Here is a 27,381-nt window from a genome sequence, read left to right as displayed (position 1 = left end):
GGGGGTGGTGGGGTGGATATCACAGCAGCTTCAGGGAACCTGAAAGACAAAATGTGTGTGGGGCTGGGCCCAGACTTGCTGCTCAGCCCCATCCTCACCAGCCCACACTCAGTTGTTCTGGGAGGAGCCTCAGCCACTCCTCTGCTGGCTGGTGACTCCTCATTCCCATCCCCGTGGTTTTGCTTCATCTTGTACCTTGGACATCCCAGGAGAACCAGATTTTTTCACTGAGTGTCATGAGCAAGGACTTCGGCTTCCAAGGTGGTGGGGCCGGGTTCAAGGGGTGTGGATAACACGCTCAGCTTTTGTGTTCACCACCCAGCAGGAAGATTACCTGCAAGTTAGCCCTGCCCGTATGGGATTGGCAGTAGGTGGGCTCTAACCTTCAGCCTTTGCCAGCTGTGGGCTTGGCTGTAGCAAGCAGGAGCCATGAAAGCTCCTCAAGTTCCTTCCTGCCTTCTCCCAAGGAGAATCCGAAGTGTTTTCTGAAATCCAACAAGGCCTGTGGGCCGAAGCAAGGGTCTTGGCGCTCTTCTTTCTCTTTCGTTGACGCGGGCTAGGGAAAACAGTATACCAACAACAGCTTTGTGTGCACCAGAGCAACCAACCCCTCCACGCAGGGCCCCTTTTAGAGCGGTTGCTGCCCTCGGGGGGCCCCACCCTGGTATGTGCCTCTCCCCACCTCTCCGCCTGCAACTAAAAGCTTGCCAGCAGAGAGGGTAGGCCAAGGAAGGCAGTGCAAATGGTGGGTGGGAGCCTCGGGGCCAAGATAGGGTGAGGGGAGGCGGCTAGACTGGAATTTGGGTGACCAGGCAGGCAAGAGCACGTGGGAGAGTTGTGACCCCAGCACTGACCAGAGACCCTGGAGTCCTCACCCCTAGGTTGGGGGCGGAACCTGCTGAGCCGGGCCGCCCCCTCTCCCACGCCCACTCGGCACCTGGAGCCCGACCTATCGGCTTGTGGCTCCGCCTCCTTTGCTTCACATTCTCGCAGCTCGTCCCACCCTACACGGGGTCAGTACTCGGCTGCCAGCGGGACCGCACTACCCTCCCTGCCCGGCTCTGAAAGGCGCCCCGGAGGCCATGGGTATGTGCAGAGGGTTTGGGGTGGCTCCTCAGTGCCACCGTGTGGAAATGGCACCAAAAGCCTACACCAGCACCGCACTCTCCCGCTCTCCTCTACGTGGAGCCCGGGACTCGCGCCATGGCCCGTCTGCCCCGACTGGGCCCTTCTGAACCGCGCCCCCGCCCCTTGCTCCGCCCGCAGAGGTGCTGGTCCTGACCAGATACCGCGCGCAGAAGGAGGACGAGCTGAGTCTGGCGCCCGGGGACGTGGTCCGGCAGGTGTGCGAGGGGCCCGCACGCGGCTGGCTGCGCGGAGAGCTGGGGGGCCGTTGTGGCCTCTTCCCCGAGCGCCTGGTGCAGGTGAGGCCGGGCCGGAGGTGGGGCTGGGGTGTCTCAGCGTGCGCCCCAGGGAGCTGAGAGCCCCCTTCCCGGTGCCCTTGTCCCCAGGAGATCCCGGAGACTCTGCGCGGCGCCGGGGAGACGCCGAGACCGCGCTGTGCGCGCCGCCGAGGTGAGGGCCGGGTAGGTGGGCGGACACGCGGAGCCAGCGCCGCCCCGGCGCCCCCCTTGCTCGCCTTGACTGGCGCGGCTCTGGGCGGGGCAACCCTGCGGGCTGTGATTGGCTCTCGAGTACAATGCTCCGCCCTGGGGCGGGGCCTGGAGGTACTGAGTGGGGCGCCCGCGGCCCGCCCCTCCTCCCACTCTGCGGACTGTGGCGCCGGGCTCAGGCGGCCTCACTCTCATCTGACCCAGGTCGCCCCGCCAGATCTCGGGGCCCCCAAATATGGTGCAAAGTGAACTTCAGCTACAGCCCGGAGCAGGCGGACGAGCTGAAGCTGCAAGTTGGGGAGATTGTGGAAGTCGTAAAGGAGGTGAGGGGATGAGGTGATGGGAGGGTTTGGGGAGAGGTGATGGAGCAGGTCTCCAGCTGCCAGGATATGGGAAAAATGAGCGTGTGGGCGATGGGAATGGTGAGGGGCGCAGAGATGGGAAAGTGAGGGAGGAGAATCGGGGCAGAACCAAGGGTATAAGATTTCTAGAGAGACTCTTGGGGCAGAACCAGATGCCCCTGCCTCCTTCCTCCTTCCCCAGATTGAGGACGGCTGGTGGCTGGGGAAGAAGAACGGGCAGCTGGGAGCCTTCCCGTCCAACTTTGTGGAGTTGCTGGACAGTGGGCCCCCAAGTGAGACCTGGACCCTGTGACCTTGTCAACCCCTGTGACCAGACTCTGCAGTCTCCAATGACCTTTGCAGTGGCCTGAGCCTGCAATCCACACAGAACTGACCCTGTGACCCCTTTGACCTCTCCCATGATCTAAACTGTGAATTAGCACCCCCCTAAACTCACTATCCCCCACCAGGCCTTGGTAACCCAGACATGCCTTCAATCAGCCCTGGTCCTCAGCGGCCTCCCAAGGTAAACTGGGTGGAGTGGGCACAGAGGTGGTGAATTCCTCTTAGGGGAGTTGGAGGCTCAGCTTGTTCCTCCCTCCCCCTGCCCCTACTAGCTGAGCAGCCTGACCTATGACAGCCCTCCAGACTACCTGCGGACAGGTAAGCACCCAGCCAAAACGTCCCTCGGAGCCCCCTCCCCCAAGCCACTTTGACTTGGGGGAGAGGGACCCAGCTAGGCTGATGGAGGAGGGAGCTGCTGACTCTTTGGGGAGGGGGGTTTGGCTTCAGTGGACTGACCTCCCCTCAGTCTCCCGCCCTGAGACCTACAGGGTCCTGTTTGACTACCAGCCCGAGGCCCCAGATGAGCTGGCGCTGCGGAGGGGGGACGAGGTGAAAGTACTGAGAAAGGTGTGAAAGGCACAGGGCAGGGGAGGGTGCAGGGAAGGGCCTGCTGAGAAGGGTGGGAAGGAGCTTGGGGACCTGGCTCACCTCCCCATGGCGTCTTTCTCTCCCAGACCACGGAGGATAAGGGCTGGTGGGAAGGAGAGTCTCAAGGCAGAAGAGGAGTTTTCCCAGACAACTTTGTGCTCCCACCACCCCCAGTGAGTATGGAGCCAGAGGTGGCGGGGGCAGGCTACTCTGGACAAAGTTGGGGGTCATGGCACTCACTGGATACAGCTGGAGGGTCACCCCTAAATGAGGGTGGACCTAGAAATGTGGCAGCTCCTCTTCAGTTTCTGCTGCTTCTTTTCTGCATAGATCAAGAAGCTGGCCCCACGGAAAGTGGTATCTCAGGAATCAGGTGGGTGCTGGGGAAGCCTGGGATTGGGGTGTTCTCTGGGAGACCTACCAGTCCAGTTGCCCATAAACACCCGCAGCTCCCCAATGGTCCAGTCCACCCCCTTAGGAGCACCTCCCCATGGGTTAAAGGACTGGTAGGAATGTGTGTGGGCCCATGTTTGGGAACATGTTAATTTGTGTGTTTTAATATGTTCGTGTTTCTCTGTGTGTCTTGAGAATATGGCTATCAGCATGTTTAGATGTGTTTCATTTTGTTAGGAAATGTCTAGATCGATGTGTCTGGGTCTGTGAGACTGTGTGTTCACATGTCTAATAAGTCTGTCAGTGAAGAGCTCTGAGTGTGTGTCAGTGTATCAGTGGGGATGTGTGTCTTTTCATTTACCATTTAATGTAATATTTCACACATGCCAAAGATATACGTAACATTTGTGTTTTAAAACTTAATAATGAACACCTGTGGTATTACAAGAACTAGAACATTGCCAATAGTTTGTGTGTTCCTTCTCTTTCCCATTCTGCCACTTCCCCCACCCCAAAGGTAACCACTATCCTCAATTTTGTGTTTATAATTCCCTTGAGTTTTGAAGTCTACTTACATATGTATGTGCCTAACCAATGAACTGCTTAATTTATTTTTGCTTGTTTTGGAACTTTATAAAAATGGTATCATATGTTTATACTCTTCTGAGACCTGCTCTTTCCAATCAACATTATGTTTCTAAGATTCATCCATATTGTGTGTAGATGTAATTCATTTATTTTTCTCTGCTGTATAATATTCCTTGTAAATGGAATTACCACAGTCTATGTATCTGGTCTCCTTCTGATGTTGGGCATTTTCCTTGTTCCTGATTTTTGCTATTACAAATAGTGCTGCCATGAACATTCGTGTTCCTGTCTTACAGTGTGCAGATATAATCATTTCTCTAGGATATAATCCTAGGAGCACTGCAAGATTGCAGGATGTGTGAATGTTCAACTTTTATGAGATAAAGTCAAATTGGTTTCCAAAGTGATTGTACATTTTGAAAATCCACCATTGGTGTATAGGAGATCCTGTTGATCCAAATCTTCAACACCTGGTGTTATCAGATTTCATTATTTTTGTGAATCTAGTAGGTACAAAGTAGCATCTCATTGTGGACTTAATTTGCCTTTTCCTGGTTAGTTAGGAATAATTTGTTGGAGTTCATTATGTATTCCAAATACCAGTCCTTTATGGGTTATGTATGTTACAGATATGTTCTCTCAGTTTGTGGCTTGTCTTCTTTTTTTTTATGATGTTCTTTGATGAACAGGAGTTCTTAATTTTAATGCAGACACATCAATCTTATCTTTAATGGTTAGCAGGTTTTTTTCTTGTTTAAGAAATCCTTCCTGCCTCAAGTTCAGAAAACAGTCATTTATATTTTCTTTAAAACTTTGAGTGTTGCATTTCATTTTTTTTTTTATTTTATTTTTTCCCCCAAAGCCCCAGTAGATAGTTGTATGTCATAGCTGCACATCCTTCTAGTTGCTGTATGTGGGACGTGGCCTCAGCATGGCCAGAGAAGCGGTGCGTCGGTGCGCGCCCGGGATCTGAACCCAGGCCGCCAGCAGCGGAGCACGCGCACTTAACCGCTAAGCCACAGGGCCGGCCCTGTTGCATTTCATTTTTAATTGCTTTTATCCATGTATTTTAGTTGATTTTAATCAGTGATCCAATTATACCTTTTTCCATGTGGACACTCAGTTTTTCCAGCATCATTATTATTTTCTACATGTGAGTTTTACACAACTTTTATAAGATTTATTCCTCCTAGATACCTCAGACTTTTTATTGTGCCTTTAAAAAAATAGATATCCTTCTGTTTATTGCAGGAATATAGAAATACATTGATTTTTGTATATTGATTTTATAGCCAGCCATGGTGCTAAACTCTGGTTATTTCCAGTAATTTATCTGTAGATTCTTACTAAGTCTTCTATGAAGACAGTCATATCATCTGTTAGTAATGAAAATTTTGCTCTATCTTTTCCACTCCTTATGCCTTTTACATTTTCTTGTTTTATTACAGTGGCTAGGATCTCAATACAATTTTGAATAGAAGTAGTGATGCTGAACATCATTACCATGTTCCTGACTTTAAGTGGAATGCTTCTAAGTTTTCCCCTTTAACAATGTTGTTGTTGGGGCCAGCCCAGTGGCGCAAGCGGTTAAGTGTGTGCGCTCCACTGCGGCGGCCCGGGGTTCGCCGGTTCGGATCCCGGGCATGCACCAACACACCACTTGTCAGGCCGTGCTGTGGTGGCGTCCCATATAAAGTGGAGGAAGATGGGCACGGATGTTAGCCCAGGGCCAGTCTTCCTCAGCAAAAAAAAAAAAAAAGAGGAGGATTGGCAGATGTTAGCACAGGGCTGATCTCCTCACAAAAAAAAAATGTTGTTGCTTCGATCTTTTGTACATATCTTTTTGTCAGGCTTTTGTCAGGCAAGGAAGGTCCTTTCTATTTCTAGTTACTTAGAATTTTTATCGAGTGGGTGTCAAGTTTTCTAAATTGTTTCTATGAATCTTTTGAAATGATTATATGGATTTTCTCCTTTATTTTATTTATTTATTTATTTATTTATTTTTTGTGAGGAAGATCAGCCCTGAGCTAATATCCGTTGCCAATCCTCCTCTTTTTGCTGAGGAGGATTGGCCCTGGGCTAACATCCATGCCCATCTTCCTCTACTTTATATGGGATGCCGGCACAGCATGGCTTGCCAAGCGGTGCGTCGATGTGCGCCCGGGATCCAAAACTGCCACCTCCGGGCCGCTGAAGCAGAGCCCATGCACTTAACCACTACACCACTGGGCCGACCCCTGGATTTTCTCCTTTAATCTGTCAATGTGATGAATAACATTTGTAGAATTTTCTCATATTAAGCCACCCTTGCATTCCTGGGATAAATTCAAATTGGTCATTGTTTATTATCTTTTCATATACCGTGGGAATACTTTCCCAGTTTTTCTTTTCTTTCTTTCTTTTCTTTTCTTTTTTTTTTCATGAGAAAAATTAGCCCTGGGCTAACATCTGTTGCCAATCTTCTTTTTTTTTTGCTGAGGAAGATTGGCCTTGGGCTAACATCCATGCCCATCTTCCTCTACTTTATATGTGGGACGCCTGCCACAGCATGGCTTGATAAGCAGTGAGTAGGTTCACGCCCAGGATCTAAACCTGTGAACCCCAGGCTGCCAAAGTGGAGTGCGTGAACTTAACCACTGTGCCACCAGGCCAGCCCCCAGTTTTTTTCTTAAGATTTTTTCATTTATTTTTACAGTCTTCATCTGATTATCAATATTATACTGGCCCCAGGAATGAGTGAAGGAGGATACATTTTGTTTTTTAATTATCTGGTAGATCTTATATAAGATGGGAATCATCTTTCCTTGAAAGTTGGTAAAACTTGCCTGTTAATTCATCTGGCCCTGTTTTTTTCCATTATGGGAAGATTTTAAACTACTTTAATTTCTTTAATAGTTCTGGGCAAGTCTGGCTAAAATTCTGTCTTTTTTTTTTGGCTTAAAACGACAGAAATTTAATCTCTCACAATTCTGGAGGCTAGAAATCCAAAGTCAAGTTGATGGCCTGGCTATGTTTTGTTTGAAGGTTCTAGCGGAGAATCTTGCCTTACCTCTTCTTAGCTTCTGGTAGTTGCTGGCAATCGTTGGCTTATAGATCCATCATCACTCCATTCTCTGCCTTTGTCTTCACATGGTCTTCTGCCCTGTGTGTCTGTGTGCAAATTTCCTTCTTCTAATAAAGACACTAGTCATTGGTTTAGGGACCACTCTTATCCAGTACAACCTGCATCTTAACTTGATTACATCTGCAAAGACCCCTTTACAACTGCTCTTCACCTTGGAACTCAGAAGGGAAGAAATCTTGCACCTTAGGAGACTTGCACAGACAGCATTCTGTCTCCTGGTCCCTCCGTAAGAAGGGCTGGCCAAAAATCTGGCTGAAATTCTTGATTCAGTTTTAATGAGTTATATATTTTTTATTATCCATTTAATTGATGTTTTCTAATTATTTGTGTAAAATTATTCATAATATTCTCTTATTTTATTTTCAAATTTTTATTTTTATTTATTTTTTATAATTTTATTTATTTATTTTTTTCCCCCAAAGCCCTAGTAGATAGTTGTATGTCATAGTTGCACATCCTTCTAGTTGCTGCATGTGGGACGTGGCCTCAGCATGGCCGGAGAAGTGGCGCGTCGGTGCGCGCCCAGGATCTGAACCCGGGCCGCCAGCAGGGGAGCGCACGCACTTAACCACTAAGCCATAGGGCCGGCCCCATAATATTCTCTTATAATCTGTATCTGCAGTTATAGTCTTTTTTTCATTTCTAATCATGTTTATTTTTCTCTTTTTTCTTGTTCAATCTCACCAGAGAGTTGTTAATATATTTAAATACTTTAAAAACTATTTTCTATTATACTTTTTGTTTTCAAGCTTCATCCATTTTGTAGTATGTGTTATACTTCATTTTTTTTGGTGTTGAATAATATTCCATTGTATGAACGCACCACATTTTATCCATTCATTAGTTGATGGACATTTGGGTTGTTTCTACTTTTTGGCTGTGAACATTGATGTACAAGTTTTTCTGTGGACATATTTCCATCTCTCGTGGGTATATACCCTGGAAAGGAATTGGTGGGTGATATGATAACTCTTTGTTTAACTTTGGGTTTTCCAAAGTGGTTGCACCATTTTATATTTCCACCAGCAATATATGCAGGTTCCAATTTCCTTGTCCTCACCAACACTTGTTATTATCTGTCTTTTTGATTATAATCATCCTAGTGGGTAGGAAGTGGTATCTCATTGTGGTTTTTTTTTTTTTGTGAGGAAGATCAGCCCTGAGCTAACATCTGTGCTAATCCTCCTCTTTTTGCTGAGGAAGACCGGCTCTGAGCTAACATCTATTGCCAATCTTCCTCCTTTTTTTTCCCCCCAAAGCCCCACTAGATAGTTGTATGTCATAGCTGCACATCCTTCTAGTTGCTGTATGTGGGACGTGGCCTCAGCATGGCCGGAGAAGCAGTGCGTCGGTGCGCGCCCGAGATGCGAACCCGGGCCGCCAGTATTGGAGCGCACGCACTTAACCGCTAAGCCACGGGGCCGGCCCCTCTCATTGTGGTTTTGCTTTGCATTTCTCTGATGGCTAATGATATTGAGCATCTTTTCATATGTTTACTGGCTATCTGTATGTCTTCTTTTGGAGAAATGTCTATTTGAGTGCTTTGCCCATTTTTTAATTGGGTTGTCTTTTTACCATTGAGTTGTAGGTTCTTTATATATTCTAGATAAAAGTCTCTTATCAGATAAATGATTTGTAAATATTTTCTCCCATTCTTTGGGTTGTCTTTTCACTTTCTTGGTGGTGTACTTTTTTTTTGGGTAAGGAAGATTGGCCCTGAGCTAACATCTGTGCCCATCTTCCTCTATTTTGTATGTGGGACGCTGCTACAGCACGGCTTGATGAGCCATGCATAGGTCTGCGCTCCAGGATTCGAACCTGCAAACCCTGGGCTGCTGAAGCAGAGCATGCGAACTTAAGCACTATGCCACCAGGCTGGCACCAGTCGTGTCCTTTGATGCACAGAAGTTTCAAATTTTGATGAAGTCCCATTTATCTGGTTTTTCTTTGGTTGCTTGTGCTTTTGGTGTCATATCTAGGAAATCAAGGTTACACCCCAAAATTGAGTGAGCTCCGTTTGACCATGGCAGGGGAGCTACCGATCCTCACAACCTGCCCCACCCTGCAGAATGTTCACATGGACCAAGCTAGGGGGCGGGGAAGGGTGCAGCCCTAGGCAAGAATACCGCCAAGCATAAATGTTTCTTTGATGATCTTTTGCCTTTGGTCAATTTCCGGAGCACTGAAATGGTTGCCTTGTGAGAGGAGGATGCGTCCACCACCTCACTCAGCCATAGTCAAGCCCCACTTCTATTATCCGTTTCTTTTAACATTGCTTTCAAATTTTTCACTCCTTGTCTCACTATACTTCTAGTTTACTAATTCTCTCTCTAGCTTTTTGGCTATGTTTAATCTGCTGTTTAACCTGTACATTACATTTTATTTCAAGAATGCTTTTTTTCATCTCTCATAGTTCAATTTTTTTTTCCCCAAATCTGCCCGTTTATTCCTGATGGTCCCTTTGTTGCATGCTCATCCTTTATTTCTTCAAATATCTTACACATAGCTGTGTTGTGTTCCCTACCTGACAATTCCAGTGTCTGCTCTGTGTTGTGTCTGCTGACTCCCGTTCTCAGTGGCCTGCCTTCGTGTGTTTTCTGATCTTTGTGTGTGAGCTCATGACCTGATCTCGATCTGTGGGAGTCTTGCACGCCTCAGTAGAGGAAGACTTCTTCCAGAGAGGACTTGCCTCTACTTTTGCCAGTAGCTAGAGGGCACCAACCACCCAGAGACCACTTCAGCCCTCTGGAAGAAAGTGTGCAAGGGTCACACTGCTGTATGGCTACCGAGCTTTGGGCCTTTGGTGAGCCGAGGGAGCAGAGCCTGGGACACTTGCTCCTTGTCCCAGGCCCCAGGCTCAGTAGCCACATAGCAGTGCTGTTCTCTTGTAACTGAACTCACTGGGTTCATCTCTTGGTGAGTGCAGAGCCAAAAAGCACAACCAAGGCAGAAGTAGGTGAAGGAAGGTTTATTGCTTGCACAAGCAATGAACACTGGGGACAACTCCCAAAGCAGTGTCTCCCCGAGCTCAGTGCTGTTAGAGACTTCATACAAAAGATTGGGGTTTATTTGTAACAGCTGTGTTCTTTTAAGGACTGTGTTCTTTTAAGGTGCATGCGTAGCACGTATACATGTTGCGTAGCACGTATATATGTTATTACATGCATTGCATGATCTAAAAATGTCTGTTTGGACCCTTCCAGAGGAGGAGAATTTAAGATGCTAATGAGTTAAGGTAACTTTAGGGCGTCTGATGCTGGAATAATTTGTGGGGATCTTTCTGTAAATGTGTGATTTTTCTGCAAGACAGCAACATCTATAAAACAGAACACATAGTTTCTTTTTGTCTTAAAAACACTTGACAGATTAGGTTAGTTGTTAACCAGATCCTTAGTAACTCTTTCTTTGCCTGGTTCCCTGGTCACACTCTCACCACCTTTCTGGTCCCAGTTCTTCCCTTTTTTGTAGATCTCCCCTACCTCTTGTAAGTCCAACAGTGCCTCAAATTTGTATCCCAAGCAGGATATAATTGTTTTCTAGTAGGAGGGCCCTACAGAGCACCTCATCAGCCATACTACAAGAAGCAGAGGTGAAAGTTGACATCTGCTGGGCTTTGACTATATGCCAAACCCTCTTCTAAGCACCTCACATGGATAAATCACTCAGACCTCACAACAAGCCTACAAGATGTGTACTATTGTTATCCATGCTTTATTGGTGAGAACACTGGGGCACAGAGGGGTTAAGTTACCTACTCAAGTTCTCACGCCACTGGCAAGTAATGGAGCAGGAATTCAAAGCCTGGTATCTGGCTGTAGGATCCATGCTCCTGCCCACTATGACACGCTGTCAGGAGACTTGTGTCTGTCTCTGTGTGTGATAATGTGTGTGTGACTAAATGCCAGCATGTGTGCATATGCCAGAGTGGCTATTCATGTGTCCATGGAGATGAATGCCACTGTGTGTGACTATGATGTCACCTTCTCAGTGTGGCCGCCTCTGACCACCCCATTTAAAATTATCCACTCCCCTGCTTATTCTTGCTCAATAAGAGTTAATAACTCTCGAACACACTACATAGTCTACTTCTTTTGTCTATGTCTGCTTCCCTCTCTCTGCTGCCATGGGAAGAACACACCATAGGCAGGGCGAGTGCAGCCAAAGCCCAGGTTAGAGGCTGTTGCAATTATCCAGGTGAAGATGGTGTTGACTTGATCTAGAGTGCTTAGTGGCAGAAGGGGTGACAAGTGGTTGGATTCAGGACATGTTTTGAAGGTACAGTGGACTGGATTTACTGATGGTTTGGATGTGAAGCATAAGGGAATAAAGAGGGTCAAGGATGACTCCTCATTTTGTTGTCTGAGCAAGTGGGTGAATGGGTGAGATGGGGACACTGGGAAACAGGCAGATTCAGGGGTCAAGGAGCTGGGAAACAAGAGATGAGTTTTGGGGGGCCGGCCCCGTGGCTTAGCGGTTAAGTGCACGTGCTCTGCTACTGGCAGCCTGGGTTCAGATCCCGGGCGTGAACCCACGCACTGCTTGTCCAGCCATGCTGAGGCGGCGCCCCACGTACAGCAACTAGAAGGATGTGCAACTATGACATACAGCTATCTACTGGGGCTTTGAGGAGAAAAAGGGAAAAAAGGAGGAGGATTGGCAATATCTATTGCCAATAGATATTGGCAGGGCCAGTCTTCCTCAGCAAAAAGAGGAGGATTGGCATGGATGTTAGCTCAGGGCTGATCTTCCTCACAAAAGAAAACAAAAAAGAGAGAGATAACTTTTGGATATGTGACGTGTGTGATGCCAATTAGCTCTCTTTCAAGTGGAAATATTGAGAGGACAGTCGGATATGAGTCTGGAGTTCAGGGAAGAGGCAGGGGCTAGAAATGAAAATTTGGGAGTCGTTGGCTTATTGATATTAATTAAACTTATAAGACTGGATGAGATCTCTTAGGGAGTAAATGAGATAGAGAAGACAAAGTTCAAGGGAGGGAGGATTGGAAGGGGGAAGGTTATTGCCGTGGTCCAGGAAAGAGATGGGAGCTGAACCAGGGAAGCAGCCATGGCCACTAAGCAGGGGACAGGTCTTAGAAAAGTATGGATAAAAACTGGCAGGAGGGGCCGGCCCCGTGGCTTAGCGGTTAAGTGCGCGCGCTCCCCTGCTGGCAGCCCGGGTTCGGATCCCGGCCGCGCACCGACGCACTGCTTCTCCGGCCATGCTGAGGCCGCGTCCCACATACAGCAACTAGAAGGACGCGCAACTATGACGTACGGCTATCTACTGGGGTTTTGGGGAAAAAAAGGAGGCGGACTGTCAATAGATGTTAGCTCAGAGCCAGTGTTCCTCAGCAAAAAGAGGAGGATTAGCATGGATGTTAGCCCAGGGCTGATCTTCCTCACAGACACACAAAAAAACAAGAAACAAAAAACTGGCAGGAGATGGAGGGAGCCATTTTCCCTACAAAGCTTTCCCTGACAACTGTCTGCTAGGTGTCCCTGGGGGGTGCTCCCACAGTTCACTATGCCCATGTGGCATGAGGTGTGGTCAGCTTCCCCAGAGCTCCCAGGAGGCAGAGGCAAATATGATTCATCTCCTGGCCCTAGTCCTCTGTGCACAGCACAGGGCCAGTGACTCTTAGATAGATGGATAAGTGAGTGAACGAATGCCACACTCCCCTCTCCCCTCTCAGCTCCTATTAAGGAACCAAAAAAGATGGTGCCCAAAACAGCCCTCCCTATAGTCAAGAAGCTGGTGACAGCCCCCACTGGGCCCAGCAAAGCCAAGTAAGGAGCAGGGTGGGGGTGGGAGGAGGAGGAGGGTACAAAGGCAATGCTGCTCCCTGCCCCCACCCTCTGGGTCTGATGGGGATATGTTCCAGGCCATCTTGGACACCCAGCAGGGACAGTCAGAAGCGCCCCTCTCGAGACAATGGTAAGTCTCACTGCCTCCCTCCAGTGGGCGAAGACGGGGGACAGGGATGGGGAGAGACTCAGGGTCTGAGTAGGCCTGGGCCCCTGAGGTTCTGCTCTCATAGGCTCCAGTGGCAGCTTCCTCAGTGGGGGTCCAGGCCACCCTGGCAGAAAGCGATCCAAAACCCAGACTTCCTGGCAACACTCCACAACCAGTCAGGTGAGAGGCCCGAGACATGGGAGAGCAGGGATACTGGGCAGAGTCTGGTTCCAGGGGTATGGTGTGCGAGGGTGAAGGTACCCAGGCCAAGGGGAACCAGACTCAAATGGTGAAGCTTCTCAGCCCTCAGATAAGACCTCACTCCCATCACCACAGGAGGAAGAGCAGAGCAGCCTAGCAAAGGCCCCTCATGTGAATAAAACCCCCACTCTGGACAAGACCCCCATGCCAAAGACCCCATCTCCACATGAGGCCCCCAGCCCAGAGAAGACTCGGTCTCCAGATAAGACCCCCACTCCAGAGGAAACCCTGACTCCAGATAAGGTCCCTACCCTAGAGGAGACCCCAACTCTGGAGGACAAGACCCCCACCCCAGAGGAGATCCCGTCTCTGGATAAGGCCCCCAGCCTAGAGAAGACCCCATCTCCAGATAAGAAACCCACTCCAGAGGAAACCCTGACTCCAGACAAGGTCCCTATCCTAGAGGAGACTCCAACTCTGGAGGACAAGGCCCCCAGCCCAGACAGGGTCTTTTCTGTGGATGAGGCCCTTGCCCCAGAAGTCCTACCTGAAGATGAAGCCCCCAGCCCAAAGATGGCCCCTCCTGGGGACGAGGCCCCCACCCTAGAAAAGTTCTTGACCCCAGAGCAGGTGCTCTCTGAAGAGGCGTCCACCCGACACAACACTCAGTTCCATCACTTCTCTCCGGAGGAAGCTGTGCCAAAGGTCAAGTCTCTTGTGGCCAGAGAGGCTCAATCCCAAGAGGAGGTCTGTATGCGAGAGGAGCCCCCCCTCTGTATGAAGAAACACGCCCTGGATAAGAAGGATAGCTCCCCACTCCAGTGTGAGTCCACACCAGGGTCCATGCCTGCCCTTGAGAAGGCCCACCCCCAGGAAGAGGCTACCACCCACCTCGAGGAGGCACCTGCGAAGGAAGAGACTATCCTGAAAGAGGAGGCGCCCCCCAAAGAGGCAGCCAGTGCTGAAAAGAATCCACATCCTATCAAGACAACTCCAGATCCCCAAGGGACTCCCACCCTCCATTCCCTGGTCCCGCAAAATCCTACGGACAACAAAAGTGACAGGGACGACGTAATGAGGCTACAGGACGAGGTGGCATCTTTAAGAAGGTCGCTGGAGACGATGGGGGTGCAGCTGGAGTAAGTGGGGAGGGGCAGGGAGGGGTGTGGGAGGAGAGGGACGGGGCTTCTAAGCCTGCCCGGCCCACCCCCTCCCCTCGGTCTCGCGTCCGCAGAAGGAAGCTGACCGACATCTGGGAGGAGCTGAAGAGCGAGAGGGAGAAGCGCCAGTTGCTGGAGGTGGGTGGGGCGCGGACCCCGGGCGGGGAGGGGGTTGGCGGCTGGCCTTCCCCTGACGCCCTCTCCCGACCAGGTTCAGATGAAGCGGAGGACCCGTGAGTCCGGGACCCGGGGCGCCATCCACGCGCAGACGCAGACGCTCTGAGGGTGGGCCCGGGAGGGACTACGGCGGGACTGGGAGGGAAGTCTGGCTCCGGCCACCCACGGCCTTGCACACCACTTTGGGAAATGCAAGAAAGTAAACTCGGCTGTGGACGCGCGCGGCGCCTGCCTGGTCCGTGCGGGGGCGGGGCCTGCGCGGCGGGGGCGGGGCCGGCCTGGCGCGGCCGGCCGTCCGCATTCCTGGCGGTCTCTCCCGGGCACATCTGGCCAACATGTGGCTCCCATTACCGTTCCCAAGGCCTGCGCGCGGCTATTTTTATCCACCGGATGGCTGGGGGCCGGGGGGGCTGAGAGGCCCCCTTCGGACGTCAGCCCCGCGCTGGAGATGGCGGACAGGAGGGGCCCCGGCGGGGTCGGTCTCTGCCCGCCGGCCCGGATTCCGGAATCCAGCTGTGCGTCAGGGGAGGGGCCGGGCGGGCCTGCTCTCGAGCCCGGACCCTCCCAGTTGGCTCCACTGTCCGCTCAGAAGTCACAGGAACGCACCTCGGCTCAGACACTCTACACCCCAGTTCAGGCACATATGGTTACACTGGGGCTAATAACGCCTTAGGGTCAAGGTCAGGGTCCCGGGGCCGGGGGTGTATGTGCATGTGATTGCAGTGATGCGTGAACCCAGGGCATTTGTAGGGACGGGCGACGTGTGCCCGCGTTTGCCGGTAAGGAATGCTTTGTGAGTAAGGAATGCGAGTGATGCTTGTTCTGTGTGTGAGGCTGTAGTGAGGTGGTGAAGCGGGTGCAGGCGTGTGTTTTTAGGCGTGTGTTTTTGCCATCTGTGAAGGGAACGCAAACGTGTGCTGAGGTGTCGGACGGTGGATGGAGGTGGTCAGCCTGGTAAAGGATCGAGTGGGGTCTCAGCCCTGGGGCCATTAGGGGCAGGGGTAACAGAGGGAGACTGAGTCACTGAGAATGCAGCTTTCATTGGTCACTTCACCTCTTAATCGTCCCCCAGAGAAGGGGTGGGGACCCTGCGTCCTGCTCTCCCCCCAGGGCCGTCTGGCAGGACTGGGAAAGGCTGCCTCCCAGAGGGTGGGGATCCATGCCCGATAGCACCGAGGGAGCCGTGGGGGCGGGGCCTCCGTAGCACCGTGCGCAGGGGCAGTCCGAAGGTCCTGGGGCAGCTCTGAGCTCGTGTGCACGTCCAGTGCCCAGAGCGCCTTGAAGCGGGAGCGGGGGCCGGTCAGTAATAGTGCATGCGGCCCAGGGTGCCCGTGGACGTGGGGCTGGGCCCCAGTGTGCCGGTGCCCAGCAGGTCCGGCTGTCCGGTGCGCCAGATCTCCCGCAGGATCCGTTCCCGCTCCTCCAGGCGCTGCGCCCGCTCCAGCTCCTCCGCCGACGTGAAGACGTTGACGCTCAGGGGCCCGTCCGGCTCCGCGGACAGCTCGGGGCCCGGCAGCGTATCGTCGGGGCCCAGCCGCGTCACCGTGTCCTCCTCGTCGTCGTCGTCGTCGTCGTCGTCGTCCTCGGGCTCCAGCGTGCTGCCGCGGGGGTCCCGGCGCAGAGCGGGGCCCCGGGGTCGCGGGCGGGGCGCGCAGGAGATGCTGATGACTAGTAGGCACAGCGTTAGCAGCAGGCCAAAGCAGACGCCCAGCACGAAGTAGAGGCCGAAGCTCTCGGGGTTAGCTGGGGGTCAGAGGGCAGAAGTCATGGAGGGGCCCTGGCGGGTAGGAGTCATTCCATCTGGAAAAGACTCCAGGTTCTTAGTTTGGGGGGCAAGGACAGTACCCCCTATTTGAAGGACATTAGGTAGCCGCTATCGGGCAATGGGGGGCAGTGAGGATGGAGGAATTGGGAGTAGGTGACTGGCTAAGGGGGGTTATAATGGCGGGGGGGGTAGGGGTTGAGAGCGGCAGGGAGGGGTGCATGGCCTCGGGGCCGCACTCACCGCGGATGTGTGCGTAGGCAGCCAGGCTGTTGCTGAGCAACTCCATGTCCCTTCGGGGGGCATCCATGCTGCTCTGGGGGGAGAGCGCCCCTATCAGCCTGCGAGGTCAGCAAGGTCAGATCCTCCTCCCCAGCCTAGAGCTGACCCTGACCCCGCTTCCTCCTCGGGGCAGCTCCTCTCTCTGGAAGAGTAGCCCCAGGTTCCACCCTGGAGAGAGCGGCTCTCTAACTTCGCTGTAGACCTGGGCCCTGTCTGGGGGATCCTTCTCCAGGGCGCGGATGCCCCTCCAACCTGGGGTCAGGGGAGTGGGCCGCAGAAGGCTCCGCCTCCTTGTGGGGTCCCCAGATAAGGCCCAGTTTCGCCATCCGGGGAGCAGGATGGGGGAGAGAGACGCGGGTGACCCCCCACTCCCTGGGCGGGCTCCGGGGAGGCCGCTTCCCTCTCTCATCCCGCCCGCCCCGCGGGGACCCACCGGCCGGGAGGCCCGGGCTCACTCACCGTCAGCGCCTCGCTTCCCAGCTGCCCGCCCCGGCGCGTCCGGCGTCCGTCCTGGCGGCCGCATACACCCGGGGGCCGGCTGCTCCCGCCCCGTCCGGTCCCGGCCGCCCCGCCCGCCCGGCTCGGCTCCCAGGCCGCGGCAGCGCGGGCCGGACACGGGCCGATGGACCAGCCGGCGGAAAGTTTCCTCCGAGGAAAGAGGAGGGGCGGGGCGGGGCGGGGAGGCGGGGAGGAAAAGGGCCGGGAGGGGAAGGGGAGAGGAGCGAGCGGCTGGGAGAGGGGGGAGCGCGGCCTGCGGGGCGTCTGCTCCCCCACAGGAAATCGCTGGGGAGGCCGGGTGCAGGGACCCGCCCCCAGGCTACTACTAACAACAATCATAATGACGATGAAGTTCTGCCTCGGTGCCAGGCAAGGGGCTAAACCCTTTACAATATTCTTTCATTTACTCTTTCTAACAACCCTATGATGTGGATGTCATTATATCCTCACTTGGCAGATAAATAGAGTCATGGAGAAATTGAATAACTACCAAACGGTCAGAAGTTGAACCCAGTGCTCTCTGACCCTAGAGCCTGGCTGGGCTCTTTCGCTGTCTATACCTTGCTCTTCCCTCCAGAAGGCCCCCTCACTCAGGGAAGACTGCTCCCCTTCCCCCCCTCCATGTCAACCCTCCTCCAGACCCTCAACCCACCCGGAGGGAGGAGGCGCTCATCCCCTCCTCCCGGTGAGTGTGTCCAGCTGGCGGAGCTCTGGTCAAGCAAGGTTAATGAATGTTGGACTCCGGCTTTGAGCCAGGGCCAGGCCAGCCTTGCAGAACGCTGCCTGGGGCCTCTGCTGGCCCCCATGCTGTGCTGCGGCAGAGATGCGTTCTGCTCCTGGCTAAACCTGCCCATGCACACGCATGCGTTTCCACCTGGGCTCAGGCTTGTTCATGCAACGTGTTGTGTGATCAGTGTGTGCAGCCCGGGTCTTCTTCCTGCCCAGACTCACAGGCCGCCCAGACTCACAGGCCACCCCGACTCCCACCCCCGCTTTGGGGCCCCCTTTCCTGGGCTAGGGTGAGGGGGAGGCCTTCTTGGCGGGAGCCTTAGAGAGGAGGAGGGAAGGAAGGGGGAGAGGAAATTGCAGACATAGCTGAAGGCGCAGCCCGAGGCCTGTGGGCCAGTGACCCCCCACTCTGTCCAGGCTGGAGACCCCCACTCCCAGTCCAGAGACTGGGTTCAGGCAGAGGGCAGAGCTAGCTGGGGAAAAGACTAGGACTGACTCTGATGGGGATGGGAAAGGGACTCTTGGGTGTTTAACCTGTGTTGTGAGCATGTGTGGAGGTATTTCTGCCCGTGTCTGTATATTTGTGTCTATGTTTGTGTTGTATCTGCTTGAGCGTTTTTGTGGTGTGGGTATATCTGTGTATAAATCCATACAGTGTCAGCTAATGCTAACTGAGAGCGTCTGCCCAGCACTGCCTAGTAATGGGGGTTCAGCAGTCAACCCAACAGACACAGATTGTGGAGCTGACCCAGAGTCGGAGAGACAATACACAAAGAAGATAATCTCGGAGGCTGCTGAGTGCTCAGAGGGTGATGGAGAACACCTGAGGGCGGCTCTCAGGAGGGACATCTGGGGTGAGACCTGAATCCTGACAGCGGGGAGCCAGGCTGGGGGTCTGGGGGATGGTGTCTGGCAGGAACAAGGGCTCCTGGGGTAGGAGCAGGCTTGGGGCACCTCTTTCCCCCGGGGGGGGGGGAGAGGCATGGGGGACAGTGATTGATTGCGAAGGGACTTGCAGACTCTGTGGAAGACCTTGGATGTTATTGTAAGTGTAGCGGGGCACCCCTGGAGGGTTAATCAGGGGAGTGTCATGGTTCGGTGACGGGCTTTGGAAAGATCCCTGTGGGGCTCATTCTAGGATAGGTCACAGCAAGAAGGGAAGCAGGGAGCAGTGAGCAGGCAGCGATGGCCTAGGGCTTGGCCTGGGATGGGGGAGGTGAGACAGGACCAGATTCAGGCGGTGTTCTGAAGAGGGGATCAGCAGGACTTCCTGCACTGGACGTGGAGGTGAGGGAAAGAGGAATGTAGGACAAGGGCCTGAGCACCTGAGGAAAGCTTAGTGGGGAGCGAGTTTCCTGTTAGATAGTTGGATTTGAGATCTCCATTAGCTATCTGGCTGGAAGTGCCAGACAGGCAGGCGGAGCTCTGAGGAGTCTGGGCTGGAAATGTGACTGAGGGTCCTCAACACACAAGATGGATTGAAACCCCCCGGGAGCGGGTGAGATCACCTGGAGGCAGGGAGAGAAGAGAAGCTATCTGAAGCCTGCGTTCTGGATGCACCAACATTGAGGGGTCTCAGGAAGGAGGAGTCAGCTAGGAGAGAGACTAGTGAGGTGGGAGGAAGACCCGGCCAGGACGAGGGCAGGATAAGCCGTGTTCAATCGGGCTGAGCGGTGCAGGTGAGACCAGAATCTGACCCTGGCTGTGATGTAGGGGGGTTTCCACAGGTTGCACTGACATGTCGATGCTTGCCATCCCTGTATTAGTGTGTGCTATGGCTGTGTTTGTGTGACCGACGCTGTGCGTGGAGGATGCTGTGCCCCAGGCTGTATGGCACACACCTGTGTCTCCGTGAGGGTCCCCTGGCATGCCTCTCCGTTTGTATGGGGGCTATAAGGTGTTGAATATGTTTGTGTTAAGCTCTTCCCGTGCATCTCTGTGCTATGCGGATCTCTGGGTAGCGCTACCTACAGACAAAGGTGTGTCTGCGTCTGGGTTGTGTCTGGTTTGTGACACATGTGTGTGGAGTGGGTGGGGTGTGACTCAGCCCTGGCGAATGAAGCAGGGGGCCACGCTGGAGCAGAGCGGCAGTTGAGAAGGTTGCCAGTCCCTTTGGAGAGAGACACGAAGTCCCCAGAGTGCTGCCTTCTCCAGGGATGTGTGTGGCCAAGCCAGGCCAGGTGCGAGGAGTGGCTGCCCTGCCCTGGAGGGGCTGAAGCTGCGGGCTGCTCCTGGAGGCCCTGGGGGAGGTGCCTAAGCCTTTGGCCATCCCCACAGTCCCTGGCCACCTGCCCGTCTGCTTTTCTGCCTGCTTCTCCCCACCCACCGGCCTGTCTGTAGGTCTGCCCAGCCACCTGCTTTCTGTAGTGCTGGCTAGGATCTCTCTGCGTATCTGTCACCTGCTCGCCTGGCTTACAGCCTACCTGTGCACCTGCTGATTTCCTCCCTGTCTGTTGGCCTGTGACTGACCTGCTGCCTGCCCACCTGCCCACTTGTTGGCCACCTCTCTGCCCTCCTGTCTGCCTGTGAGACTAGAGATTTGTCACGTTGGGAGGCACAAAGAGCGAAACACAGGAAAGACCAGTCTTGATGGGACATCCGGGAGCTGAGAGATCCAGAGCCTCTGGGAGGGGCCTCAGAGGCCTGGCATGTTCAGGGCCCAGTGCAAAGCCTGACTCTGCTCCCTTCCCCAGTGGCCATGCGGGGGGCTGGCCCTGGCTGCTCTGTTCCTTACGCCGGGGTCTCATCCCCCTGTGGGGTCAAGGGCTGCCCAGGCCTTGGATGGAGGGAAGAAGGGGACTCACTCAAGGCCTCCTGAGACCTGCCCCATCCTCTGAATGCCCTCTCAGCACCCAGGACAGCTGCTGGGAAGAGGGTACTGTGAAAGTTTGCAAAATGAATAATAATAGATGTGGATATTGAGTACCCTCCTGGTACCTAGCAACCTGCTAAATGCTGTGCACGCTTCAACCCTTCACATCCACCCAGTAACACTGTGTAATTTGTAGCGTCACTCCCATTTTACCGAGGAGGAAAGTGGGGCTCAGAGAGGTTAAGTAACGTTTGTGTGGTCACATGGATGTAAGTGGTGGGGCCTGGATTTGAACTTCAGAACCTGTGGCTCCCAACCAGTCTTCCACGGTGCTGCTCCCCGTCATGGTTCTCTACCCCGTCAGACCAAAGCTGCCTTTTCATGATACTTTGTATTGCTCCTTTTCTGCTCCTGAAATGAAATTTATGGCTAATATATCCACCTCCATTTCTTTTTTTTTTTTTTTCCTGTGAGGAAGATCAGCCCTGAGCTAACATCCATGCCAATCCTCCTCTTTTTGCTGAGGAAGACTGGCCCTGGGCTAACATCCGTGCCCATCTTCCTCCATTTTATGTGGGACGCCGCCACAGCATGGCCTGACAAGCGGTGCATCCGTGTGCACCCAGGATCAAAACCCAGGCCGCGGGGCCGGCCCGGTGGCGCAAGCGGTTAAGTGCGCGCGCTCCGCTGCGGCGGCCCGGGGTTCGCTGGTTCGGATCCCGGGCGCGCACCGACGAACTGCTTAGCAAGCCATGCTGTGGCGGCGTCCCATATAAAGTGGAGGAAGATGGGCACAGATGTTAGCCCAGGGTCGTCTTCCTCAGCAAAAAAAGAGGAGGATTGGCAGATGTTAGCACAGGGCTGATCTCCTCACAAAAAAAAAAACAAAAAAAAAAACCCCAGGCCGCCAGCAATGGAGCGTGCGCACTTAACCGCTATGCCACGGGGCCAGCCCCACCACCTCCATTTCTAATTAAAAAAAAAAAAAATGTATATATCTGTCCTACAATGTAAAAGAAATAAATAATAATGACACATATTTGTGATTGTGATGTGATCAATTGCCAGGAAGTTGACAGCTATGAGTGCAGACTGGTGCTGGCATATGTGGTGGTGTCAGTGTCTGAAACAGTGAACTCTCTTTTTTTTTTTTTTTGTGAGGAAGATCAGCCCTGAGCTAACATCCATGCTAATCCTCCTCTTTTTGCTGAGGAAGACCAGCTCTAAGCTAACATCTATTGCCTATCTTCCTCCTTTTTTTCCCCAAAGCCCCAGTAGATAGCTCTATGTCATAGTTGCACATCCTTCTAGTTGCTGTATGTGGGGCGCGGCCTCAGCATGGCCGGAGAAGCGGTGCGTCAGTGTGTGCCCGGGATCTGAACCTGGGCCGCCAGTAGCGGAGCGCACGCATTCAACCGCTAAGCCATGGGGCCGGCCCATGAAACAGTGAACTCTTGGTAAAATTCTGAACAAACTGTAAAATTCCTCCATTTTACACAGTAGTTGTGTTCCCAGAAAATTGAGTGTATATTATGTATACACAAATCCTTTGTGTTTATGTATAAAATGGAGTTAGAGTCTTGGCTCTGGTAATTATAAACACGTTTTTCACTCATGTCATGCAGGATGTAGGCTCTGCCTTCCTTGTGGGGTTGTCTGGAGTCCCTGCCCCCACCCTCTAAATGCCAGCAGGATCCCCCAGTCATTGTGACGACCAGCTCCCCCAGTTCCCACCCACCAACCCCCGCATGGACACACAGAAAAGATTCCTGCCCTCAAGGAGCTCAGCATTCCAGTAGGAGAAACAGAACAATCAAATATGTGCTATAGCGTCAGGCTGTGATAAGCGCAATGGAGAAAAATAAAGCCGAATAAGGGGTTAGTGAAGACCAGGTGGACGTGATCAGGGAAGGCATCTCTGAGGAGGTGACATTGTGAGCAAAGGGGAGTGAGAGGTGGAGCCATGCGAATAATCTGGGGGAAGAGCCTTCCAGAAAGAATAGCCAATGCAAAGGCCTGGTTGGCGCTTTCAGGATCTGCAAGGAGGCCTGTGTGGCTGGGACAGTGAGTGAGGGGTGAGGGCCGAGAGGTTAGAGAGGAGGCCAGTCTAGAGCCGTGTGACGTAGAGCTTCTAAGCCACAGGCCTCTGGGGGTTGTCCTGCCCCGGGGTGGAAGCCATCAGAGGGGTGTGAGCAGGAGAGTGACAAACTGGACTTGTAAAAGGCTCACTCTGGCTGCAGTGTGGCCACTGGGCTGTCGCAGGGGAGGAGTGGGAGCAGGGAGACAGGGAAGGGAGAGAAGCGGGTGGCAGGGAGCTGTGCAGGGAGCTGTGGGAAGTGCTCAGATTCTGCCTGGCCGGCGGGCAGGGTTAGCAGGATTGGACATGGGTCATGAGAGACAGAGAGAGACAAGAAGTCAAGGCTAACTTGGCTAACTCCATTTCCTCGCATCTTTTCCCACCTCAGACGGCTCTGCAGCTCCAGCCCGGCTTCTCTCTGAAGCGCTGGCTAAAATTGCTCAGTTCTTTGTGACTTCTGAGGAGCCCAGAAGGCTGTTGATCACACCCACCTTTCTGGTATTTTCCCCTTCCCTTGCTTCCAGGGCTCACAATAAGAACTGGTGAAGAGTGATCTAAGAAGTTTAGGTTAGGGCCAGCCCCGTGGCTTAGCGGTTAGGTGCACGCGCTCCGTTGCTGGCGGCCTGGGTTCGGATTCCAGGCGCGCACTGACGCACCGCTTCTCCGGCCATGCTGAGGCGGCGTCCCACATACAGCAACTAGAAGGATGTGCAGCTATGACATACAACTATCTACTGGGGCTTTGGGGGAAAAATAAATAAATAAATAAAAAAGAAGTTTAGGTTAAAAAACCAACAGTTCTGGCGTGTGAGCTGCCTGCCAGGCCAGTTCTGGGTGCTGAGGGCACACAAATGAGCAAAGTCCCTGTCTGCGTGCAACCTACTGCCTTGGGTATCGCTGAATGTAAGCCTGAGCGTGCAGGGCCTGGGTGATACCTGTGCATAGAACTGAGGCTGATCCGGGGGGCACAGGAGGGAAGCTGAAAATGGAGACGAGGCCCAGGGGTGGCAGCTGGTAGAGCCAGAGGGTGGCAGTGGGGGCCTGGGTCCCTTCTGGTGGCACATCTAGGACAGCTCGACAGATAAAGCATGAGCGAGATGAAAGGGGCAAACTTTGTCTAGACTTGGGGGAGTGGCCAGGAAGATGGCTGGCCCCCTGGCTGCTGGGGTAGGTGTGGAGCTGTGGGCTGGAGGGAGCCTGCTCTGAAGTAGTTGCAGGGAACCAGGGTCTCCTCACGTCTCAGAGGGGTGCCACCCCCTCCTGCTGTGTGGACACCTGACTAGGAAGGGGCTCCCCCTGCCTGAATCTCTGTTCCTTTTGTGACCTGGGCCTGCATGTGGGTTCCTGACCACAAAAGTGGGCCCGCTGTGCCCTGTGCCGTGCGGTGGGAGAGGCCAACTGACCTGTAGCTTCATTGCTCTGATCCTCAATCTGCAGTCTAAATTTAGGCAAAGGAAGGAAGGAAAGAGGAAAGGAAGGAAGGAACCCCCTTGGCTTCCTCTGGTGGGGAGGGGAGGGCAGGGAAGGGGAGGGCGGTGCAGGAAAAGGCTTGGCTCTTCTTACCCCAGCTGCCCTGGGTGGGCATGTGGGCACCTGGGCAGTCTCTGTCTGGCTAGGTTCCCCCCACTCCAGATGGGGCTTTGGCCAGGAGAGAGGATCAATACTCGGCCAGCGGCAGCTGCTCTGGGCCGCCTCCTGCCTGCACAGGTCTGGGGCTGAGCCAAGCCGAGCAGGGAGCTCCCCTTGGGCACTTAGCAGGAGGCTGGACCAACGGGTCTGGGAGAATGCTGGGTGGTTCTGGTGCCCTGGACCAATGGGTCTGGGAGAATGGGTCATGTGTCATTGGGTGGTTCTGGTCCCCCCCAGTTCAAGACAGCCTGCTGGCTCGGGGCTGAGGGGGCCTATCGAGTGCCCCTGGTGGTAGAGCCCAGAGCCGCAGGACTCCTGCACTGCCTGGCTGGGACTGAGGGAGACGGGGCTGGGTGGGGGAGATGCAGACGCAGGCGAGCAGGGCGAGCAGGGCAGACGATACAGACCACAGTGGCTCCAGATCAGGAAGTTTTATTGCTGACATGCAGGAAGAGTCCCCATGTAGTACAAAAATATGTCTTTATACAAACTTTTTTGTGACTTTTTCCATTTTGTTTTGTTTCTTTACAATAGGACTTCTCTCAGCGTGTGACACCCAGTGAGGACAGACCCAGTCTCCTCTCATTTGCTTTACCAGAACTGTAATCAGACACATGGGTTGACCTTGGAAGGGACCAGCCTGTCTGACAGGGCTTTGCAGACCCGGAGGATATTGCTTTGAAAAGGAGGAGAAAGACCACACGTGGCAAGCAGGCCTGGAGGGTCGGGCAGGCTGCTGGACAAGGGGCTCGGCTGAGACCCTCACAGGAGGACAGTCACAGGGGCTGGGAGCCCTAGGCCAGACTGCATTTCTACTCCCTTAGGAGACTTCTTTTTCAAATAAATATAGAAAAGAGGGCATCCCCCGCCCTCACGGTGCGAGACCCTGGCTCTCCGCGGCTGGACAGCTGACAGAGGCCGAGCTCAGGGCTCGGGGGAGTAAGTGCTAGGCTCAGGCGGGCTCCCAAGGCCCACTGAGGCAGAGGCACGAGACGCCCAAGTGTTGGGGTGGGGGCATGGGGAGGAAGGGGCGTGGGCGGCCCTGCTACTGCTGGCAAGAGGTGGCCCCATTTTTTCCAGATGGGGAAACTGAGGCACAAGGAGGTTTGGGAACTTGCCCAAGTCACTCACAGTGAGTCAGCTTTTGGGAAGGGGGCAGCTCACTCTGGGAAACAGTCACGCAGGCTTCCGTCACCTCCCCGCTGGGGAGCAAGGACAGGCAGGAAAGGCCTGCGGGCCCAGGGCTGCCTGGAGGGAACACTCGGCTTCCCAGGGCGGTCTGGGGAAGGCTGCAGGAAGGTCTTTGCTTGGCACTGAGCAGGGCCAAGTCCAGAGGGGGGAGCGTTCTGGTGAGAACAGCGTTTCTGGCAAGACAGGCATCCACTTCAAAATCTCGGCTCAAAAGGGGCAGCAGGGCTGTTCTCAAGCCAGGCAGGGCCCCTGATCCCTACAATTCTCCCCACGAGCCCCGTGGCCCCCAGGAAAGACCCTGGCCGGGGTCTGCTGGGAGAGACACCTCATCTATTATGAGGCGAGGGCAGGAGGCAGATGCCCCCACCGTTCTCTGAATACAGAGTGGGGCGTGGGGAGCAAGAGGGCGTGCAAGCAGGGCCCACCTGTCCACGGCCGGCCCAGCGCAGCCCTCCCCAGCCCGACCACAGGCACCCCTTTCACATCTATGTCAACGTTACCTCGGTACCACGGTGAGGGGCGGAGAAGGAAGCCGGGGTTAATGCGAGTGTACAGCACCTCAGAGAAGCTACTGAGATGGGAGAAAAAGAACCAAGTCTAGAAAGGCCTCCCCATCACCAGAAACAAGGAGGGACAGGTGGGCTGGGAGGTGGAGAGGGGCCGGCAAGAAGGGGCTTCTGGGCCTGGGGCGAGGGGAGGGCCCATCTGCGGGCTGTGGACTCCCTGCTGTCCAGCCAGGCTGGGGGCAGGGAGCGGCCACGGGCCGAGCGACCCAGAGACGGGAGAGAAGTTGGTTTCAGTACAAAAATAAATATATTTGAATTCTGCTTAAGATGAGGTGAAGGTTTTCCAAAGCTTAGACGGAGGGACCTGGGGTCAGAAGGGGAAGGAAACTGAGTGGGAGGGGGCCTGGGAGAGCTGTGGGGGTGGGCATTCATTTTGGGAGCCAGCAGCGAGCTGCACTTTCAGCTTATTTGGACTGTGGGGAGCAGCTGCCCCGGGCCAGTGGCCGGGTCAGGCTCTGGGCCGGGGGCGGGCTCCCTCCTCCTCCCTCTCACTCAGTCCAGAGACAGCATGGTTAAAGAGACAGAGGTAGATTAAAACGTCATGATTAAAAGCAGATTAGTTATCTAGGCTTCTCAGATTAAAAACACCAAACGATCAAGCAATCATTCCAAAAGGTAGCTTCGTGGTACCTCTGCTGACCCCATGTGTGACCTGGGCTGTCCCTGCCCTGTTCCCGCTGCAGCCTGGGAGAGAGTTCAGAACCACGGGGCCCGGCTCAGCCTGGGGGCCGGGAAGAGGTGGCAGGGCTGCTTGTGCCCCCGCCTGCCTAGGCTGCTATTTCCGCAGGTAGCGCTGTGCCAGGATGGCTGCGTCCAAGGGGTTCATGGGCTGTGCGTCATGGCCCAGCCGCCGCACGGGCGGCACGCTGCCGAACTGCCGCTTGGGCACCCAGCTCCGGGCCTCGTGCAGGGAGCTCTTCTCCTCGGCCAGGAGCAGCTGCTGCCGCATGTAGTTCTCGAACTCGTACTGGGAGCACTCCTCTGTCACCTTGGCCTGCCAGGCCCAGAGGGGAGAGGGAGAGCAGAGATGGAGAGGAGTGCGTGTCAGCCGCCCAGCTCCAGATGCCTGCCTCCCTCCCTCCCTCTCCGGGCCCAGTCTAGCTGCTGGCAGAGAATGTGGGTCCCTGAGGCCCTCCGGCCAACCTGGACCTTGCCTTGCTGGCCACCCTGGGTGTCGTCCAGCTGGACCCCCCTTCCTAACTCACTGACCTTGGCAGAGGTCACATTACCTCAGAAGCCTTAGCTTCCTCGCCTATGAAGGGGGCAGAAATCTCCCCTCACAGAGGTTTTGGAGAGCCCTGAGGGGCTGATGCAGGTCAAGTGTTAAGAGAGGGGCCTGGGGCCGGGGTGGG

General features: G+C 54.1%; 3 protein-coding genes across 9 annotated transcripts in view; 1 reads left to right on the top strand and 2 right to left on the bottom strand.

Annotated features, from left to right (window-relative positions):
- Positions 1 to 861: 861 nt before the first annotated feature.
- On the top strand, positions 862 to 25,154 carry MNMIP1 (manchette microtubule inner protein 1). Of its 4 annotated transcripts, none has more exons than XM_087446280.1 (16): positions 1,041 to 1,086; positions 1,267 to 1,424; positions 1,512 to 1,575; positions 1,818 to 1,936; positions 2,157 to 2,247; positions 2,425 to 2,480; positions 2,572 to 2,617; positions 2,766 to 2,866; positions 2,974 to 3,060; positions 3,218 to 3,260; positions 12,686 to 12,779; positions 12,875 to 12,927; positions 13,031 to 13,125; positions 13,282 to 14,285; positions 14,381 to 14,444; positions 24,807 to 25,154. In XM_087446280.1, exons 1-16 carry the CDS (start codon positions 1,083 to 1,085, stop codon positions 24,876 to 24,878), a joined length of 2,151 nt encoding a protein of 716 aa, XP_087302406.1. In that variant the 5' UTR covers positions 1,041 to 1,082; the 3' UTR covers positions 24,879 to 25,154. The 4 variants fall into 4 exon arrangements, with proteins under 4 accessions (XP_087302407.1, XP_087302406.1, XP_087302408.1 ...); XM_087446282.1 differs by lacking the exon at positions 24,807 to 25,154 and adding an exon at positions 14,518 to 14,704 and having other exon boundaries at positions 13,777 to 14,285; XM_014784153.2 differs by lacking the exon at positions 24,807 to 25,154 and adding an exon at positions 14,518 to 14,704.
- Positions 15,504 to 17,160, bottom strand: EVA1B (eva-1 homolog B). 3 transcript variants are annotated; one of them, XM_014784154.2, is made up of 3 exons: positions 16,987 to 17,160; positions 16,489 to 16,561; positions 15,504 to 16,226 (listed from the first exon to the last, which is right to left on the bottom strand). In XM_014784154.2, exons 2-3 carry the CDS (start codon positions 16,553 to 16,555, stop codon positions 15,784 to 15,786), a joined length of 510 nt encoding a protein of 169 aa, XP_014639640.1. In that variant the 5' UTR covers positions 16,556 to 16,561; positions 16,987 to 17,160; the 3' UTR covers positions 15,504 to 15,783. The 3 variants fall into 3 exon arrangements, with proteins under 3 accessions (XP_014639640.1, XP_087302409.1, XP_004426011.1); XM_087446283.1 differs by having other exon boundaries at positions 16,489 to 16,556; positions 16,987 to 17,078; XM_004425954.3 differs by having other exon boundaries at positions 16,489 to 16,586; positions 16,987 to 17,057.
- Positions 24,689 to 27,381, bottom strand: part of STK40 (serine/threonine kinase 40) — a 41,768-nt gene continuing 39,075 nt past the window's right edge. For both annotated transcript variants that reach the window (XM_014784155.2, XM_004425956.3), the window contains exon 11: positions 24,689 to 27,023. In XM_014784155.2, coding sequence (XP_014639641.1) covers positions 26,805 to 27,023 — 219 coding nt within the window. In that variant the 3' untranslated portion in view covers positions 24,689 to 26,804. The remainder of the gene's footprint in view (positions 27,024 to 27,381) is intronic.

Source organism: Ceratotherium simum, chromosome 22 (assembly GCF_057802395.1).
Source record: "Ceratotherium simum simum isolate JZ-2026a chromosome 22, ASM5780239v1, whole genome shotgun sequence".
NCBI lineage: Eukaryota > Metazoa > Chordata > Mammalia > Perissodactyla > Rhinocerotidae > Ceratotherium > Ceratotherium simum.
This window is presented reverse-complemented; position numbering and strand designations above follow the sequence as displayed.